The 17,909-nt window shown below is 35.5% G+C and overlaps 1 protein-coding gene across 1 annotated transcript in view; it reads right to left on the reverse strand.

Annotated features, from left to right (window-relative positions):
- The window catches only part of LOC139145531 (mitochondrial S-adenosylmethionine carrier protein-like), a 23,126-nt gene continuing 5,217 nt past the window's right edge, over positions 1–17,909 (reverse strand). Inside the window, exons 6-11 of the mRNA XM_070716759.1 lie at positions 6,622–6,669; positions 5,961–6,005; positions 3,758–3,827; positions 2,859–2,923; positions 1,403–1,476; positions 1–1,211 (exon numbers count right to left, since the gene is read on the reverse strand). Of these exons, the coding sequence (XP_070572860.1) occupies positions 1,115–1,211; positions 1,403–1,476; positions 2,859–2,923; positions 3,758–3,827; positions 5,961–6,005; positions 6,622–6,669 (399 nt within the window). The 3' untranslated portion in view covers positions 1–1,114. The remainder of the gene's footprint in view (positions 1,212–1,402; positions 1,477–2,858; positions 2,924–3,757; positions 3,828–5,960; positions 6,006–6,621; positions 6,670–17,909) is intronic.

Below are 17,909 nucleotides of genomic sequence, written 5' to 3' on the forward strand. Positions count from 1 at the left end.
TTGAAGTTAAAATACTGAAATAGTTTTTAATTTTTCATTGCACAATGCACACTTTGCATTCAGAGAGAGAGCACCAAGCCATCCTCTCGCAATGATACCAACGGTGTGGTAAACAGGGCCAGCTTTCATCCTAATATCTCTCTGAAAGTGGACTAAAAGTCTGTGCCTGTCTTTATGTTGTCACAGCACAGTATCCACATACCTTGGGATTTCACACATACATTTCTTTGAAAAGTCATTGGCTAATGTTACTGAAGAATACATGCCAATTCAACACTTCAAGGGCTTGTGCCACCCTTGGCGCCCCCTGGAGTTTCAATGTCATCTCACAATATTCATATGGACATTGAAATGGACTATCTGCAAAAACACTGACACAACTTTAGTTTTAAAAATCTAATGTTATGTGCAATTGCCATTATATTCCATATACAGTATTAAAACTGCTAGTCAATTCTACCCGAGGACACATGATTGCAGACCAAACTGTCCCAACACATAGTATAATAAATTACCCACAATTCAGTTTGATTTGTACACACGATATTAAATTTTTTATAACTTTTTCAGTAATGCCTGAAAGCAATAATATAAAACCTCTAGACACTTGATTAATTATATCTATTGAAAGTACGATTAGATATTTCAGTATAAATTTCAAAGAAACCGTTAAATAACCGTAAAAGTCACATTCTGCAGATACTACAAATGCCATACTTTTAGGCAGCAAGTTGTGACAAACTGAAGGGGTCATTCTCCGACGAAACTTAGCATGTAAATTTCTTTTGTCTTTCTGTTTGGAAAAATCAATATCCTTTTGTTTCATAAAACAGGTGCAACTAGTCTCCCTACTTTTATTACATTATTCTGTATGGCTGAAGACACAATCTGTGGAAAATTTTACAAAATGCTATCTCCTATCTCAATCATGCATAATTTTCTAATTGGTGTCCTCAAAAGTACGATTTCAGAATTTAAAAAACTAGTCTGTGAATTTGTCTACACATGGGAGACACAGTAGATTTCACTGAGGAGTTTCCATGTGTACAAATCTTGATGAATTATGGGAAATCTTCAGTACTGTGCAACATCTGAATAAATATTTGGTACTTTGTTATGTTAAAATAGACTTGGATTTCTCATACATTCCAAAGAAAATGCAACCTCCTATACTGATCCACATGGTTCTTGGTATGACACCGGCAAAGAGTCTACAGACAAAAGGAAAATAAAAAGCAGTGACATCATTTTACCAAAGAAGGAAGTGTATAAGTAAAATCTTCATTTTTGAGTTGATTTGCAAAACAAAATCTCTCTCTCTCTCTCTCTCTCTCTCTCTCTCTCTCTCTCCTATGTCACGTCTTAATCACATCTTTTACAACAATGCTATAAATATATTTACCCTTTTAGGCCTTCTTGCCTCCAAACATTCCTAATGATGAGTGTTAGTCCAGATGAGGCTGTTTCTGAACCAGCCTGGTGAAAGAAAAAAAAACCGCAATTATATGGTGTCGCTCAAATTTGATCAGAATTGGTACATACCAGTATGGGTATCAAAGATCAACAATAAATGTTGTTTCTATCTGTTCAGTGCAGGAAAATTCTACGCTGATGTTATGACAATGATTTCTGCACTGTACAACCAGAAAAACAACAAGAAATATTTAAACCAGAAAAACAAGAATTACAAAAGTAAATAAGGTCTGAATCTTTAGGTACTGGAGGTCAACTTTAGCAACATGCACAGCAGAAACAGCTAGCCCCTCTTAGTTTGAGCATAAACAGTCTTTCCCCTCTACTGTCTATGGTTTGAGCAGGTCTGTTAGTATGTAACTGTTCATAAACAATGACAGGAAATGACTAAAGGTCAGTGGAGTGCCTGTTTCAGTCTCTGCACATTTGCAGGATTTCCCTTTTTCTTACCTCATTTGCACATTTTTGACACTGACATGTTCATTTGAACAACGTCACATCTCAACCCCTGCATCTACCTGTACAGAAAATACTGAGATGGTAGCTTTGGCGGTATGGGAGCCTTTGTGTGTGACGGACATACATCCGCACATACATACCAACATACATACATACATACATACAGATGCCACCAACTCATCATATAAGCTCTTTTTGGTATTTATATACATACCAAGTATGAGCTAAAAATGACACAGCAGTGTTTATTCCCACAACATTTACACCAGCAGCAGAAATAGTAATAGCTGGTACAGTGCTTATACTAATGACTTAGTGAAAGATCACCAACAACACTGATTAAGAAATTAATGTTTTTAATTTATTTTGACTGTTGGCCGAACAGAAATGTCTGGTTCCACAAATTTAATAGTTCCCCCTCCCCATCAAAGTATAAAACTACCGTATTTCAAAGTCACTGAATTTACAATGTATTTAAATTACCACATAGGGAACACTCGCTTGAATATCAAAGTGAAAATTATAACTTTCTTCATATTTTTAACTTTTGCCCTACATTCAAATCTAGCAGACAGGATAAAAATACAAATTTAAAAATTATACATAAATTTAAATTCACAAAATTCACAAAAAATTGTCATGAAATTTGTCTGCAGTCTTGCCAACAAGTTAGTGTACAGTTTGAGTGATTTGCCGAATGAAATGTTACAATAAACTTGTAAGTTTATTACCTCGTTACACCGGTTAATGACCAAACACTGTTTAGTCACACACAGGATGTAATGTCATCTGCAGTTCTGCTGATAAACCCTTAAAATGAAACTCAGTACCGAAAGTTGCCACATTAATGTATTCAACCGTCAATAGTTTTAATCATGAAGACGGAGACAGCTGTATTGACACAATTCAGGGAGTCAAGTCCTCACCTTTGCTAACATTATCCTAGTCTTGGCAACATCTAGCGGAGTGGTAACAGCTGCTGAAAATCCCCCTGAAACACAGAAACAAAATCTTATGAAGACATGAAAATTGATTAAACCGGTGCCTGATTGTAACTTTGTCGGTGGTTTGGAAAATGTCAAATATGATTAAAGGAACATGATATCCTAAACCTAGTTAAATATAGAATATGAAACCGGCATATCAGCCAGATGCAATGAAATTGATGTACAGCTGTTACAGTGATATTTATTGAAGACATCTCTTATTGTCAAAATTAATTATTTTTATTAGTATAAGCTACAAATAGTATAAAGATTAATTAAATTAATTAGCATATACTACATAGATAATTGATATTGACAATACTTTTCATATAATTAAAAATTCATTACTTTTATTATCTATGATATTTCAATAGATTAAACCTGTAATTCCAATGGACCACGGTACAAACAAAACCACATGTAGAAACACGCTTCAATGCATCTATTTCCACAAGAATTTGTACACATGGGTTTATTTGTACAGCCATCATGTGATCTCTGGGGTGTATTAAGTCTGCCAAAAAAACCATGCATCGTCTTTGTTCTGGAGTGGAACCATTTTCTAGAAGTGTTAACTCATAACAGAGAGAAGTAACAGATTTTTAGTGGATTGATAAAGTTTCCATGACGTAATTCTGTACAGCTAGATGTTCAGTACACCTCTTCATGACTCATCAATTTGAGATCCACTTACCTCAGGCCCTATCGTTTTGAATAATTGGGTTGGACAGATGCCAGGGGGTACCAGGTATGCGTGTGCAATGTTTAAAGGTTAAAGGTCTATACTGTAGTGAAGTGAAATATTGGTTGTACAAAAAAACAAGTATTCACACACTCACCAGCAAGAGCTCCACAAACGGCTGCTTCCCAGGGATCAACTGCGCTCTTTTTCTGTTTGGACCATACTTTCTAAATCAGAGAAAAGAGAGAGTATTCAGGACCAAAAAACCAACCTATAATAGATTGTACAACGATGTACTGCTACAACAAAAGCAATCACAATATCAAAATTATCTTCATAATAATCAATGTTGAAAAAAACCTTCACCAGTGCTGCACAATTCAACAAATATACCTTAACCTGGCATACAATGCAGGGTAATTTTACAAAACAAAAATATCACAGAATATAAATATTTCAGCATATCCAATTAATAACCCAACATTTAGACTACAACAACTATTTTACTTTGAATGGTTCTGGATGTGATTTTTAACAGAAAAGGCTAACAACAATTCATCATGATTTTTTTTCTGAAGTGTTCATTAATTTTTAACCATATCTAAGTTCAGAACAACAACTATTGATCCCTTCTTGTTTTGGTTTGATCTAAAGACACATGCATGAACTTATGCGTCCTGGCATTCCTAATTGAAATATCACATAAAAAAAACATAGGGCCAAAGTCCCTGAAGCTACTATAGACATGGATACAAAATTAAGTATTTCCTGACTCTATGAAATTATCTCACTAAGGTCATCGTAGGGACATCTTAACCAAATATTAAAGCTGTCTGACCAGCAGTTTTGAAAAAACAAACAACTCAACAGTTGACAGAGCTATGCTGTGTTATGTAGAGAATAACCTTTTGTGACACATGTATTGATGAAGAAGGTGGATATCTTTGTAATTGATAGCTCATTTCAGGATGGCCTGACCAAAAATGGAAAAAATTCCGTAAAAATACAGATTTGCATATTTCATCAGACTATATTAGTCTACCGTATAATAGCAAATAAACGAGAGTTAATTACATTCTAATTAAAGTAAATAAGACTTGCTTAAATCAAGATTTATGTCATAAAAAAAACAGCATATCTGTCAGGTTATAAAGAATCTTGAGCTGCTTATCTTTTAATATCAGTATTTTCATCCTATTCACAAAGAACATTTTAACTTTCAAATTAACATTGTAAGTAAGTTCTGTTGAATAAGTTGAGACTGTAGGTACTCAGAAAAAGCACACTGAAGAGACAACTGTTTGACACTTAAGAAGTTCAAGGTCATCACAAGCATTATAAGGAATCATGTTACGCTTTCATTGCACTGTTTACACAGATTGCATAATTGCTATAAATAGCACATGAGGAATCTTACAGCCAAGCTTTACCATAAAAACCCTATCACTTTGACCACTCTTTTAATTGACCACTCTATTTTTTTCCTAAAAGTAATCTTATTTTATCCTTACCAAATCAACCATAAATGGAAATTAGAACTTTCTCTATCTCTATTTATTTGACCACCCTATCATGACAAACTATTATGAGCAATTTCTTTTAGATAACATAAATGGTGGTTCAGAATATATCAAAGTTGGGATTCAGGAAAGTTGCCTTTACATGTTTTAATCCTCCAAGATGGTAAGCATTTCACTATGAACTGTCAAAAAAAGTTCAACTTTCTAATAATTCTACACTAAAATTAGTTTGGCTTTGTTGATTTCCTAATTAATTCAATTATTTAAAATCATATTAATTATTTTTTTCTGGGTGAATTGATAGGGTTTATACAGTACAAAAATTACATACAATGTAAGTCAAATTTTGATCAACAATGACAAAAAAAATTCCTTAAAAATACAGATTTGCTTATTTCATCACGATTTGAACAAATCTAAATTGGGTTGTCCCTAGGGACCTGCATACCAAATAACAAAGCTGTCTGACCAGCGGTTATGAAGAAGAAGATTTTTTACCAAAAATACATTTTTTGGCATTAATTTGCCTATTTTCAACAATATCAAAAAATTAAAAACAAATCAGTTTCTCAAATCATATTTTTCATCTACACAACAAATATCAAATCCGTAAGTGCTGCGGTTCTCAAGATATTTGAGTGGACGGACGCCTCACAAACGGACATACATACCGGTACATACATACATACATACATACATACATACATACAGACTGACGACAGACGCCGGACGGATACCCATCCCAATAGCTTCTATAGACTATAGTCTATAGTAGCTAATTAAGTTACCATGATATTCAATGTTTCTGAGTTTCTATAATAAAAACAACCATATACTCACTTTCCCCAATTCCCAGAGAGGCATCTGTATAAATGAAAAGGGTATCTACAAAGAATGAAAAAAACAAACAAGTAACCTTTGACCCCTTACTTTGTCGTGTATGTAATGTTTGGCGTGTGTGTACTGAATAACAGTTTTCACCATTATATTGTATTGAAAATCAAGAATTTAGCATTTGCCCATAGAGTTATCACAGGGATAGCAGCCATTTTGATATCACATGTAGGTAATGAATGCTGGGTAATTTGTTTCTCTTGTACCAATATTTGCATGGTGACGCTTGATTTTGGTTCTAGATTTTGAAATAGAACGGGTTAAAATTTCCTTGAGGAGAGTTTTAGAAAAAGTTTATTTCTTTTAAACTTTCAGGGCATGTGCTACCTATAAGTTTGGATCCTAACATAATCTTCATAGTCAAAAAATTGATATTTTGTGTCAAGGGCACTTCTTTCTCTTGAAACATTTCCTAACTGCGCCATGGAACAATCACAGAGTCTTGGCTACATTAACTGACCATGTTCTGGTGCCTTTATCAATCAAATAGATGTCCCTGTTTTGATAAGCCCTGATCTTTGAACTTTGATAGAAAGCCTTCAAGAGGCAGAGTGCTATAAGCTCAAAGGGCATTAAAATCCACCATTAAATCATGTTCTTTTCTTACCTCTCTCATGACTGTAGTGAGGTAGCCCCTGTAGAGACCTCTGAATCCCTGAAATAGATCAAATGAACACAGCAAAACCCTGTGATTATGTCTCTCTTGTATAACGACATTTGATATCTTCCTGTGCCATTGGAAATACATACTAAAGAAATTGTCATATTTCACTGTTTAGATTGCTGTAAGACTTTTCAAGTATTTGGAGATTACTGAGAGTTTGTTTGAAATTGCAGCAATTATCTGTGACTTCCAAGCAGGGAAAGGAGTTGAATTCATCATAAAAATAATTTCCTCATTGAAAACCTTACATACATTGTATACCAATGATACATTCACAGATCAGAATATTGATATCAGATTAAGCACATATTCAAAAAGTACTATTTAACGTAAACATAGGGCTAATGTCCCTGAAGCTACTATAGACATGGATACAAAATTAAGTATTTCCTGAATGTATGAAATTATCTCTCTAAAGTCATCCTAGGGACCTGTAAACCAAATATTAAAAGCTGTCTGACCAGTGGTCTTGAAAAAAACAAGCGACCTAACAGTCAACAGAGCTCGGCTGTGTTATGTTGAGAATAACTTTGTGACACACGTGTTGATGATGAAGGTGGATTATTGATAGCTCATTTCAGGAGACCCTGACCATAATGCCAAAATTAGCTGCAAAATACAAAATTGAACATTTCATCATAATTTCAATATATTACATTGAGATAAACCCTGGTAATCTGTATACCAAATATCAAAGCTATCAGATGAGTAACTTTTGAGAAACAAAGATTTTGACCAAAAATGGCAAAATTGACCCAAAAATACAAAAATAGCGCCAATGGCACTTGATCACAACTGGGCACATTGTGAAACTACTCTATCTCTGGGTACACCTGTACATGAATACTGAATGGGTAGGTGCTGCGGGTTTGGAGTTTGTCAGTAAATGCACACAGAACAAAGTCCCGAAGTAGCGAATTCCAGCCATTTTCAACCCACACTGTTTGTCAGTGGGGTAAGCAATATTCGCAAAAATCACATTTCCAGGCTAATAGACTATGTTTTACGAAATCACACGTCCTTATTACAAAATAAAACGATCTTTGTCTTTAAATCAATGCACCAGTAAACAGGTCCAGCAGCTAGTTATGTCATCAAGTCTGTAATGTTAGGGTCATAACAAATGTGAGAAATCTACAACATTAAATATGTTGTTTTTTATCAATTTTATTACCAAAAGCGCATGAAAATCTCTGATACTTTGAATCAGCCATCCTGCATATTTGTAACATTCATCAAAACCTCATTTCTGTTCCACAACTCATTAAATAGTCCACAATGCAGGATTGGTGTACATTCCAAAACTACATATATGAAAGACCCCTAAAATCAATTAGTTAAAAGGGGGTTAGAAATTTCCCAAAACTATCTAACCGCTGCTCCGTTTGGCTCCATTTTTCGGAATCTTAGTCTGAATATCTCTACCAAATATCAATGCAGTCTGTTCAGCGGTTTTTGACTTTTTGTCGTTTACGGAAAATGGACACTGTCCACCACCGGTTGAAGCTAACCCTATATCACAACTTCCAGATGTGATAATGACCTATGGTCATTATGTTAAAAAATACCGTCAATGGCGCTTGGACATAATGACCGCCTAGTATTATCGGCATTTATCAACAACCCCACTCACTGTGAATTAGACAGACCACGAAGTCAATGAGCAACATATAGCTGAAAGACTATTTTTCACATTGCGATTTTAAGCTCATTTTTATGAGAAAAGAGACATGTATATGTATATGGAGAAAAAGCAGAAGACATATTTGTAATTGTTTGTTAAGTGACAATCATATATGCATCTCTTGAAATTTTGTGGTTATAAGGTGTAACAGTAGTGTAAGAATAATGAGGTATGAATAAGGTAGTAAAGCTAAGTTGACAGTAATTAAGATTACAAAATTATACACTAAGCTGGGGAAATCTGATTGAAAAAAATGTTGAAAAGTAGCAAAGTCATGGTCATCTTTTGTCTAATACTTGTGTAAGTTCATGAACTTTACATAAATCTTGCTATAGATTTGTTGTTAAGGGCAATAACTGTGTTTCAGATCATTTGAGAGCAATCTATCCAATGCAGGTTTAAATTGTAATATACTTCTATTTAAAGGAGAGAAACTTCTCAAATAATTTTTTTCCCTGTAATTTGCTGTGAGAACACATGGACAGATGCTCAGGACTCTATGCTGGTGCTACCTTGATAACTAAGGTACAACTTGTAATGTCATTGTCTAACCTGTTCACCCCAATTTCCTGTAGACAGGTCCACACTCTCCATTGATAACAATGGGTTTGGGCCATACCATTGTAGTGCAAGACTGTAACATGTGAGGTTGTGGATACTTAATCTCTGGAATAACAAAGTCTGTATATTGACTCAAGGATGTTTACTTAACAAATGCCTAGGGTCATCTCAAAAGTGAGAATCTAAACTATGAAATATGTTTTTTTTAATGCTTTTGATATCCAAAAGACCATAGAAATCTCTTATACTTCGAATCAGCCATCCTGCATATTTCTAACATTCATCAAAACCTCATTTCTGTTCAACAACTCATAAAACAGTCCACAATGCAGGATTGGTGTACATTCCAAAACTACATATATGAAAGACCCCTAAAATCGATTAGATAAAAAGGGGGTTAGAAATTTTCCCAAAACTATCTAACCGGCGCTCCGTTTGGCTCCATTTTTCGGAATCGGAACCTTGGAACCAGTCTATGTATCGGTATCAAATATCAACGCAGTCTGTTTCTGCAGTTTTTTACTTTTTGTCGTTAACGGAAATGGACGACATCAAACACCGGTTGAAACCACCTCTATATCACAACTTCCAGTTGTGATAAAAATTGAAGATTTCATCAAATTTCAATATATCACACTTAGATAACCCCTAGGAACCTGTATACCAAATATCAAAGATATCAGATAAGTAGTCTATGAGAAACAAATTTTTTGACCATAAATGGCAAAAACTGCCCCAAAATACAAAATTGTAGATTTTATCATAATTTGAATATATCATATTTTGATCATTCCTATGAACCTGTACACCAAATATCAAAGCTGTCAGACAAGCAGTTTTGATGAAATAAATTTTTGACCAAAATGAGAAAAAATTCCTTAAAAATACAAATTTGCATATTTCATCACAATTTGAACAAATCTTAGTTGGGTCATCCCTAGGGACCTGTATACCAAATATCAAAGCTGTCTGACCAGCCATTATGAAGATAAAAATGCCTTTTTTTGCACTACTTTGCATATTTTCGACAATATCAAAAAATAAAAAAGGCAGTTTCTCGTAATCATATTTTGCATCTACATGTACACAGCAAATATCAAATCTGTAAGTACTATGGTTCTCAAGATATTTGAGTGGACGGACATCCTCACAAACGGACATACATACATACATACATACATACATACATACATACATACATACATACATGCAGACTGACAACAGACGCTGGATGGATACCCATCCAAATAGCTTCTATAGACTATAGTCTATAGTAGCTAAAAACCAAAAACAGTATACACTGTATGTTAGCCCTGTTGTGAAGGGTGTTTCTATGATGGCTGCTGGTCTCAGACAAGCTGGAAGTTGTCAATAATGATTGTGGCAATTATAAAACAGCAATTTCAAGGATATTTTGAAATGTTGAAGCTGTCTACACAGTAAAGAGCAAAATTTTCTTGAGTATCAAGAAAGCAAAAAGAAAAGGGTACGCAATTCCAGTCACCATTGATCTTGTATGTCACAGGCAAAATGATAAGCCTGGATGGTGAAACTTTCACTGTAAAGACACACTTGACATAAGAAGCCATTTTTTATCAGTGTCCAGCCTTGCACTCAACCTCCCCTCTGTAATTCCTCTACTAGTACCGACAAAATCACTACAGAAAACTGCACAGTTTAGTCAAATTAGTTTGTCAGCCAAACATAGTCTTGGCAGGGGTTGTTTCAAGTGCCACTTTTTTACACAAGGTTTAATATCTGGCATCAAAAGAGGCTGTGCAAACATCTCTAAAGTGTGCCCATGATAAGATAATGTATGTATCAATCCTCTTTTGGCAGACAATGACATTTTTACTTTATTCATTGTGTACATTTCTAGTACATATGGTATTCTAGAAAACTTCTATGATTAAATGTACCGGGTATAAGCATTATCAGTTTTGAGGTTTTATAAATTTTTTTTAGTTGGCTGTACTTATTTTAACACTTCAAGCCGCACAACATCACACGATCCCAAGCAGTGGTGATTGACAGGACAATTGTATAAGCATTACTGTTATCTTTATCTGTTTTGAGTTTCTTTGAGTTTTTTATTATTTTTTATTGCTGTACTTTACTTCAAGCAGCACCTCATCACACTATAGTAGGCAGTGGTGCTTAACAGGACGATTGACCCACTGACCCATGTTATTGCATGTTCACAGAACACAGCATATCAGATTCAGCTCAGCTTTAACCACACTTTCCTAAATAAATACATCAATTTCTGCAAAGTCTGCCAATAAACAATGTTTGAGCATTTTCAATGGGGCACAGTGATTGGACTACCATATGGCAGGCACCATTAATCTTGCATTGTATACCAGACATGGCAGTCCTTGTGCAAACAATTAAGGGTGTAAGACAAGTAATTGACTTTTTTAATCTAACAAATCTCTGAAACCCCGTAAATTATACATTTTCTGAAAGCCTAGATATAGGGGAACATTTCGGTAACCACAGTGTCACCATTTATACAGAACTATCACATGAAAGGTAATTTACATAACCTTTCAAAAATCGGTTTTTCACCCTGTTTTGTCTCATACTTCAAAATATCTTACTCAAACTTGATGCAAGCTGTCACAAGGCTCTTCCAAAGTATGTCTCATATTTTTTATATCTTGCTTAGTTTCTTTTGGAGCACAATTTTAAAGAAATCAACTAGGGTTAAATTCACCGCTCTGGACGTTTTTTGTGGCATAAAGTTTGTTTTAGAAGGTTTAAAAAACATCTAAGACAAAGTTTGGAAGATTCTTAGGACAGCTTGCACTAACAAAAATTTCAGCCACATATTTTGAGCATTGAAACAAATCATAGGGAAAACCGATTTTTGAAAGGTTATGCAAATTACCTGTCACATGATAGTTATGTAAACAATGGTGACACTATGGTAACCAAAATGTTTCCCTATATCTAGGCTTTCCGAAAATATATAATTTACGGGGGTTCTGAGCTTATTAACTACTAAAGAATTGTTAGGCTGCGTTCACAAATAACGATTAGGGGGGGGGCTGGAGGAATCGCGATTGAAATCTTATTTTTTTTCAGATCCCCCCTCAATACCCTAAAAAATTTTCAAATACCCCCCCCCCCCCTCTATATGATCAAAATTTTCAAGTTCCCCCCCCCCCAACTATCACAAGCGAGCATATTTGTAAGGGATGTGGACGCAGACAAAATATACATGTATTGCTCCATTCCGCTCACAGATGTTCAACATTACCTGTTATTAGTACTTTGTAAAGTCATATTTCTAAGGCAAGTTTTTAAATTGATTCATTTTTAAATGCATCAGTGAACTTTTTGGATTTACAGTATCAGTCTAAGCCAACTTGAGTTAATCTAAATCTGGCCAGGTCAATTGCTCCTGCCGAAGAGCACACAAAATGATGATCATGAGAGAGTATGCAAATTGTGAATTCTGGCTAATTGCCATATTGTAAAAAACTGAGTACAGTGACCTACCAAAATTTTGTTTCAAAAGTGCAAGACATATATGAATTAGATGCTACTCAAAATTGACAATATTAGACGTAAAATATTCCATCGAATAAATGTTTTAATCTCTGAAATTTTGGGTGTAGTAATAGTGGATTTGGTTAAAAAATAAACAATTCCATCTAGTCACATATATTTTCATTTAGTCTTTAATGTTCAAAGTTTTACTTTTGTATTATTTTATGACGTGAATATGAAAATTTAGAAAATTGAACAAAGTGACCCTATCTTTTTTCTTTAATATTATTCTCATATGCCAGAAAGTCTCCTGGTCTTCCATGTGTTGCTCTCTGGCCTAATCTTGTGTACAAGTATGTTTCACTGTCATGAGCATCATTTGACACTAACTCTTCTTCAACTACCATGTACATCAGAGTCAGAGCTATCTCTATCACTGCTCAGGTATGCAGTGACAGTGACACTGCAGTAGCAGGGTAGTATCTGATAGTGACACTGCCCATAGGCAGTAGCTGTATTAACTTTGACAATTTTGACAATATTTTGTTCAGTTTATACAACTACGTTCTTGTTCTACTCCCCGCAGCATGTTGAACTGTCCAGTATTCAACTTGCTATCACAGCCTGTGTATGTGTACCATGCATTTGTATCACTGAAAACTGACTGTCACTGATTAAAATATCACCTAATACATATTTATATATACAGGCTTTGTCGACAAACTAATGTTGTGTGTTTGATTATGCTGTAGGGAGACAGCAAGAAATTGTTGTTAATATATTACATATGACAAATCACATGTTTAGATTTTTTCGAGATAAAAGTCATGAAATGTGACAAATGGCTCTAGATTTTGTTAACATTACAACAATTGGATGACATGAAAATGGTATTCATTTTCATTGAATTACCTACAAAAATTTGGAAAATGTAAAAATGAAAGGGAACCAAAAAATTTTCAAGTCCCCCCAAAGGCAGAGCAAAATTTCAATTCCCCCGCCCCTACAACACCCAAAATTTTGAATCCCCCCTGAATTCCTCCAGCCCCCCCCCCCCCCCCCCCCCCCCCCCCCCCCCCCCATTTTTTGAGAACGCAGCCTTAGCTTAAAAAAGGTCAATTACTTGTCTTGGAACCTTAACCTGACAATTTCATCAGCTTTTAAACATTTTCTCGTGAAATCGGAAAATGTTCTGATTTCATCAGATCAACCTTCAGGTAGGTAACAGTGCTATGTCGTTATGTTTGTATTTTAGAAGGCAGATCAGATTTTTTGAATATGGAGGGATTTCACTCAAATCGAATCCATCTTGCAGCAACATGTTCAATAACTTGAACATGTTGCTGCAAGATAGCTTCGATGTGATGTGATGTGATGTAACCGGGGTTATGACGGTATTATCGGTCACTTGGTAGCGTGTCGGGGCCAGCAACACTGGTATTCTGATGTTGAAGGATATAAGGAAGACTTGAGGCAGCCAGTACTGTAATCAGTGTGCGAAATTAAGAGAAAATAGCTTCAGGTCATACGGACCTGCACCAAGCCAAAGCTTCAGGTCCTTACAGAAAACTGCTGGTCCTCAATAAATGCGTTTGTTAACGACCATTAAAGTCAACTTCTCCACCAAGACTATGCTTTTGAATGTTGTAATATTTAATTTTCCATGTTCTTTTATCAATAGAGTCAGTAAGTATTCACTCAAAAGGACTATTGTTCACATAGATGCAGAATAGTGTAGGTGAATGATCATGAATCATTCATTACATGATCTGGAATCTGAAAAAAGATCACAGCCCTCATCTTCCTCATTGTCATGCGCACACATTTATCAATGTTTTCCACCACGGGGGGAGGGGACTATGGGACTAACAGGAGAATTTGACATTTTTTCTAGCCATGTCGAATCCCCCACTCTCCGACTATAAAATGATGTCAAACACCCAGGGGCAGGGGAATACTGGCTCATGCACTGGCTACATGTGGCTGATGAAAGCGAGAAAATTTGTCTCTCATGACTTTCTGTGGGGAATGGTGTTCTCTACATTGCTGTGTACAAATGTACACTACACCAGGGCATGTGATATTGTGATTTGAAAATGGTTGGCGAGCTGAAAATTACTTTTTAAATTAGCCAACGCGAGTGGTAGAAGAGTACCTTAAAAACAGTCATAAGTGTATGAATAATTTTTTTATGCAAACATTGATTACTACGTCTTTTTTAAACAGAAGGGAGGAAAAACTTGGTATGTATTTTGATATGACGTATGGATTACTTTCAACATTTTTCAAAAAATAAATATGCTTAAATGTGGCCTGTTGTGCATTCAGATGAAGTTATACTTTTAATTAAAAGGACAATAATCGTAACTTTTTTCTCGATTATAGAAATTGCAGACAACATGAATGGCAAACGCCACTCACAGAAATGAATCATATTTTCTGATCGAAAAGTTTTGCCTGAGCGATTGCTGGGTCTCATCGCCCTTTGAAAGCTTAAAGTTATTAAAATGACTCAGAAAAGTTTGAGAGACATTCGATACTGCTGAAAACCATCGACACCGTAAAATCTTAAAAGACGTATTTTTTGCGACATTAAGGCCTACAGCCCAGGATGACGGTCAGTTTTGCATGCCTGTCGTAATTATAAAACGGTACCGGTATACATCGAAACAATTTGAAGCCCTACTCTCCGCCTCAGAGAGTATACACGACGGATCGTGCAACTCGACAAAACTGTTATGATAAGGCCGCTCTGTTTTATAAAGTGTATACTTATTATCGCGTCGATATATCGTGGTAACTGAGTGAACTTTGGATAAAGACCAACGAGCAAGCAAGATGTTCTAGCGGTCCACAAACAAACGCAGCGAAACGTGAACTTGATTGTCGACTGCAAGTAGCACAATTGGGCTGTCGTGAAACATCTAGTCCTTGTTTCGGGCGTAGTTCAAAACCATAGAGGTAAAAAAAATACCTCCATGTTCAAAACCAAATATGATTAGTCAACAGCACTGTTCTCTTAATAGGTTTTTGTCTTAAACTCTTCTATGAACCGTTTATGTTTTGAACGCTTCAATGGAAAATCAAAGCAAAGAAAACGGAGTCAGTTTGATAAAACGAAGGGCTGTATTATGTACATTTGTGTACATGTAAATTCCGAACACTTAAATTGTAGAACTAGTGAAGTGATACTGGGTGTTGTTGTCATATGACACAGATATGCTAACATTACCAGGGTTACACTCACTAGACGAGTATTATTATAATATTGTATCGCATTGTTGCACCAAAATCAATTCATTCCATTGCTAGAATCTGCATGCACGGACATAATTCATACTGATCTGAATGTAATCAGCTGCACCGTGATATGCGCGTCGATCGGAGGGATTAGACTCTTCGTAAATGCAAAAAGTCGCAAGACAAAAATTACTATGTTGCGATATTGTCAAACCCCACCCACCTCCCCGTCTGGCGTACCATAGAGATCGAATTCCCAACAACCAGGACTCGAAGTGCGATCAATATCCCCTGTTGCCCCACACTTCCACGGTTGAAAACATTGATAGGTGCATGGCATTCAAGTCTGAATCACATGATTCAGAGTCAGTCATAATCTGCATCTATTACAGGTTTTGACGGAGAAATTTTCATCATTTATTCCAAATTTCAGTCGGTCATAAGGACCGACATGTTGCTAAAAACTTTCGGCCCGACGAGAAATCTGTCGGTCTCGGACCGTCGGACCGACGTTAATTTCGCACACTGACTGTAATCTAAAGAGGTTACTTTATTCCACTATACACTAGGCTACGGTAAAATAGCTAGAGATGAGCTGGAGACTGACCAATATACGCATGGGCCAAGACAGATATACATGCCCTCATGAATAGTAATGGCAGTCTCAATGTTTGCGTTATAGCAGGCAGGTCAGATTTTGTTGAATATGGAGGGATTTCACTCAATAACTTGAAAGTCAGTAATAGCAGCAGCATCACCCAAGACTTTTTCAATATACCATTCTATAAAATTTGATCAGTGTACATCATAGTTTTTACACCACCATCTGATCATTTCAGTGGCTCAATATCTTAATATATACCACATAGCACGGTGCATAGCACAAGTTTTGTTTTGTCTTTTTTCATGAAACTTTTACGCAAAAGTTTCTCAAACAGAATTAATATTCCAAGGAGATCTCCTGAGCTGGATTCTAGGGCTATATTCATTGAAATTTTTCTCCCTAGTGGCAAAATTGCAAATGGAAACAGATTGACATGGCAATTTTTAGCTACTTTGCAAAGTTCAGTTGATACTCTCTTTTTGCATAGTATCCTCTAGAAGTATATAATTATAGGATCAGCCTGTTGTATAATAAGTATATAAAATAAAGGAAAACTGATTTTTTGTGTTTTTTCGCATGTCTTTAAATAAGGGATTTCTCTTTTGCACATTTTTTGACCAATTACCCACCTACCGTTTGAGTTTTGGATGGACTCACTATGATGAATTTAATGACATGGGCAATATTCAGTTTGGAGCATGAATACATTGACTCCAGTATTTGATTGCTGATGTTCAACGACAATCACAAATGAGAATAAGAATTCTGAAATGCCATGACAATGTTTTCACTTTTTTCAGTCTTCCACACTGCTGATAATTTTTCTGTGTCCATACAGACGCTGTGATGGATGAAAAATGTCACAGAGTCTTATGGACACAGGAAAACTATCAGCAACATGGAAGACTAATGCCTGTTTTTCTTGCTCAAGTGTTTACACACATGAGCATACACGTGTTTACACACATGAGCATATGTCGCAGCGATGTCTGTCTGTCTGTCTGTCTGTCTGTCTGTCTGTCTGTTGGTCCGATATCTCAAAAACGGCTCATCAGATGAGAATTAAATGTGGTACATAGATTTAGTTAGCCCATGGCAAGAACTGATTAGTTTTTGGTGGGTGTGGCTTGCATACTTTTTGCTCATTTGCATAATTAATGATTTGAGAAAAAACGGATATACATTAAAAAGGACTACACACAATTTGATGAGATTTGCTACAAATGTTGATCACACCAAGATATATCAGCAGTGGGAACCATTAAGGGGTGACATGAAAGATAGTTGCTAATTTGCATATTTAATGAGCTTTCCTAATTAGGGATATATGTCTGATTTGACTCGATCAAAATCGACCAAACTTGGTATGTATATTAAAGATACTATGATTTAACATTATTGAAAGTCATTGAACATTCTTACTTCGACAGCAAAATCCGAATTTGCATATTTTATAAACTTTCCAAATTAGGGATATATATCTGAATTAACTTGATTGTAGTTGTTGAAACTTGCTATATACATCAAAGATACTGTGATATAACATTATTGAAAATCAAAAGACATTTTTACTTCAGCCAATTCCTAATTTGCATATTAAATGGATTTTCATAATTAGGGATATTTATCTGAATTGACTTGATC

Source organism: Ptychodera flava, chromosome 12 (genome assembly GCF_041260155.1).
Source record: "Ptychodera flava strain L36383 chromosome 12, AS_Pfla_20210202, whole genome shotgun sequence".
NCBI lineage: Eukaryota > Metazoa > Hemichordata > Enteropneusta > Ptychoderidae > Ptychodera > Ptychodera flava.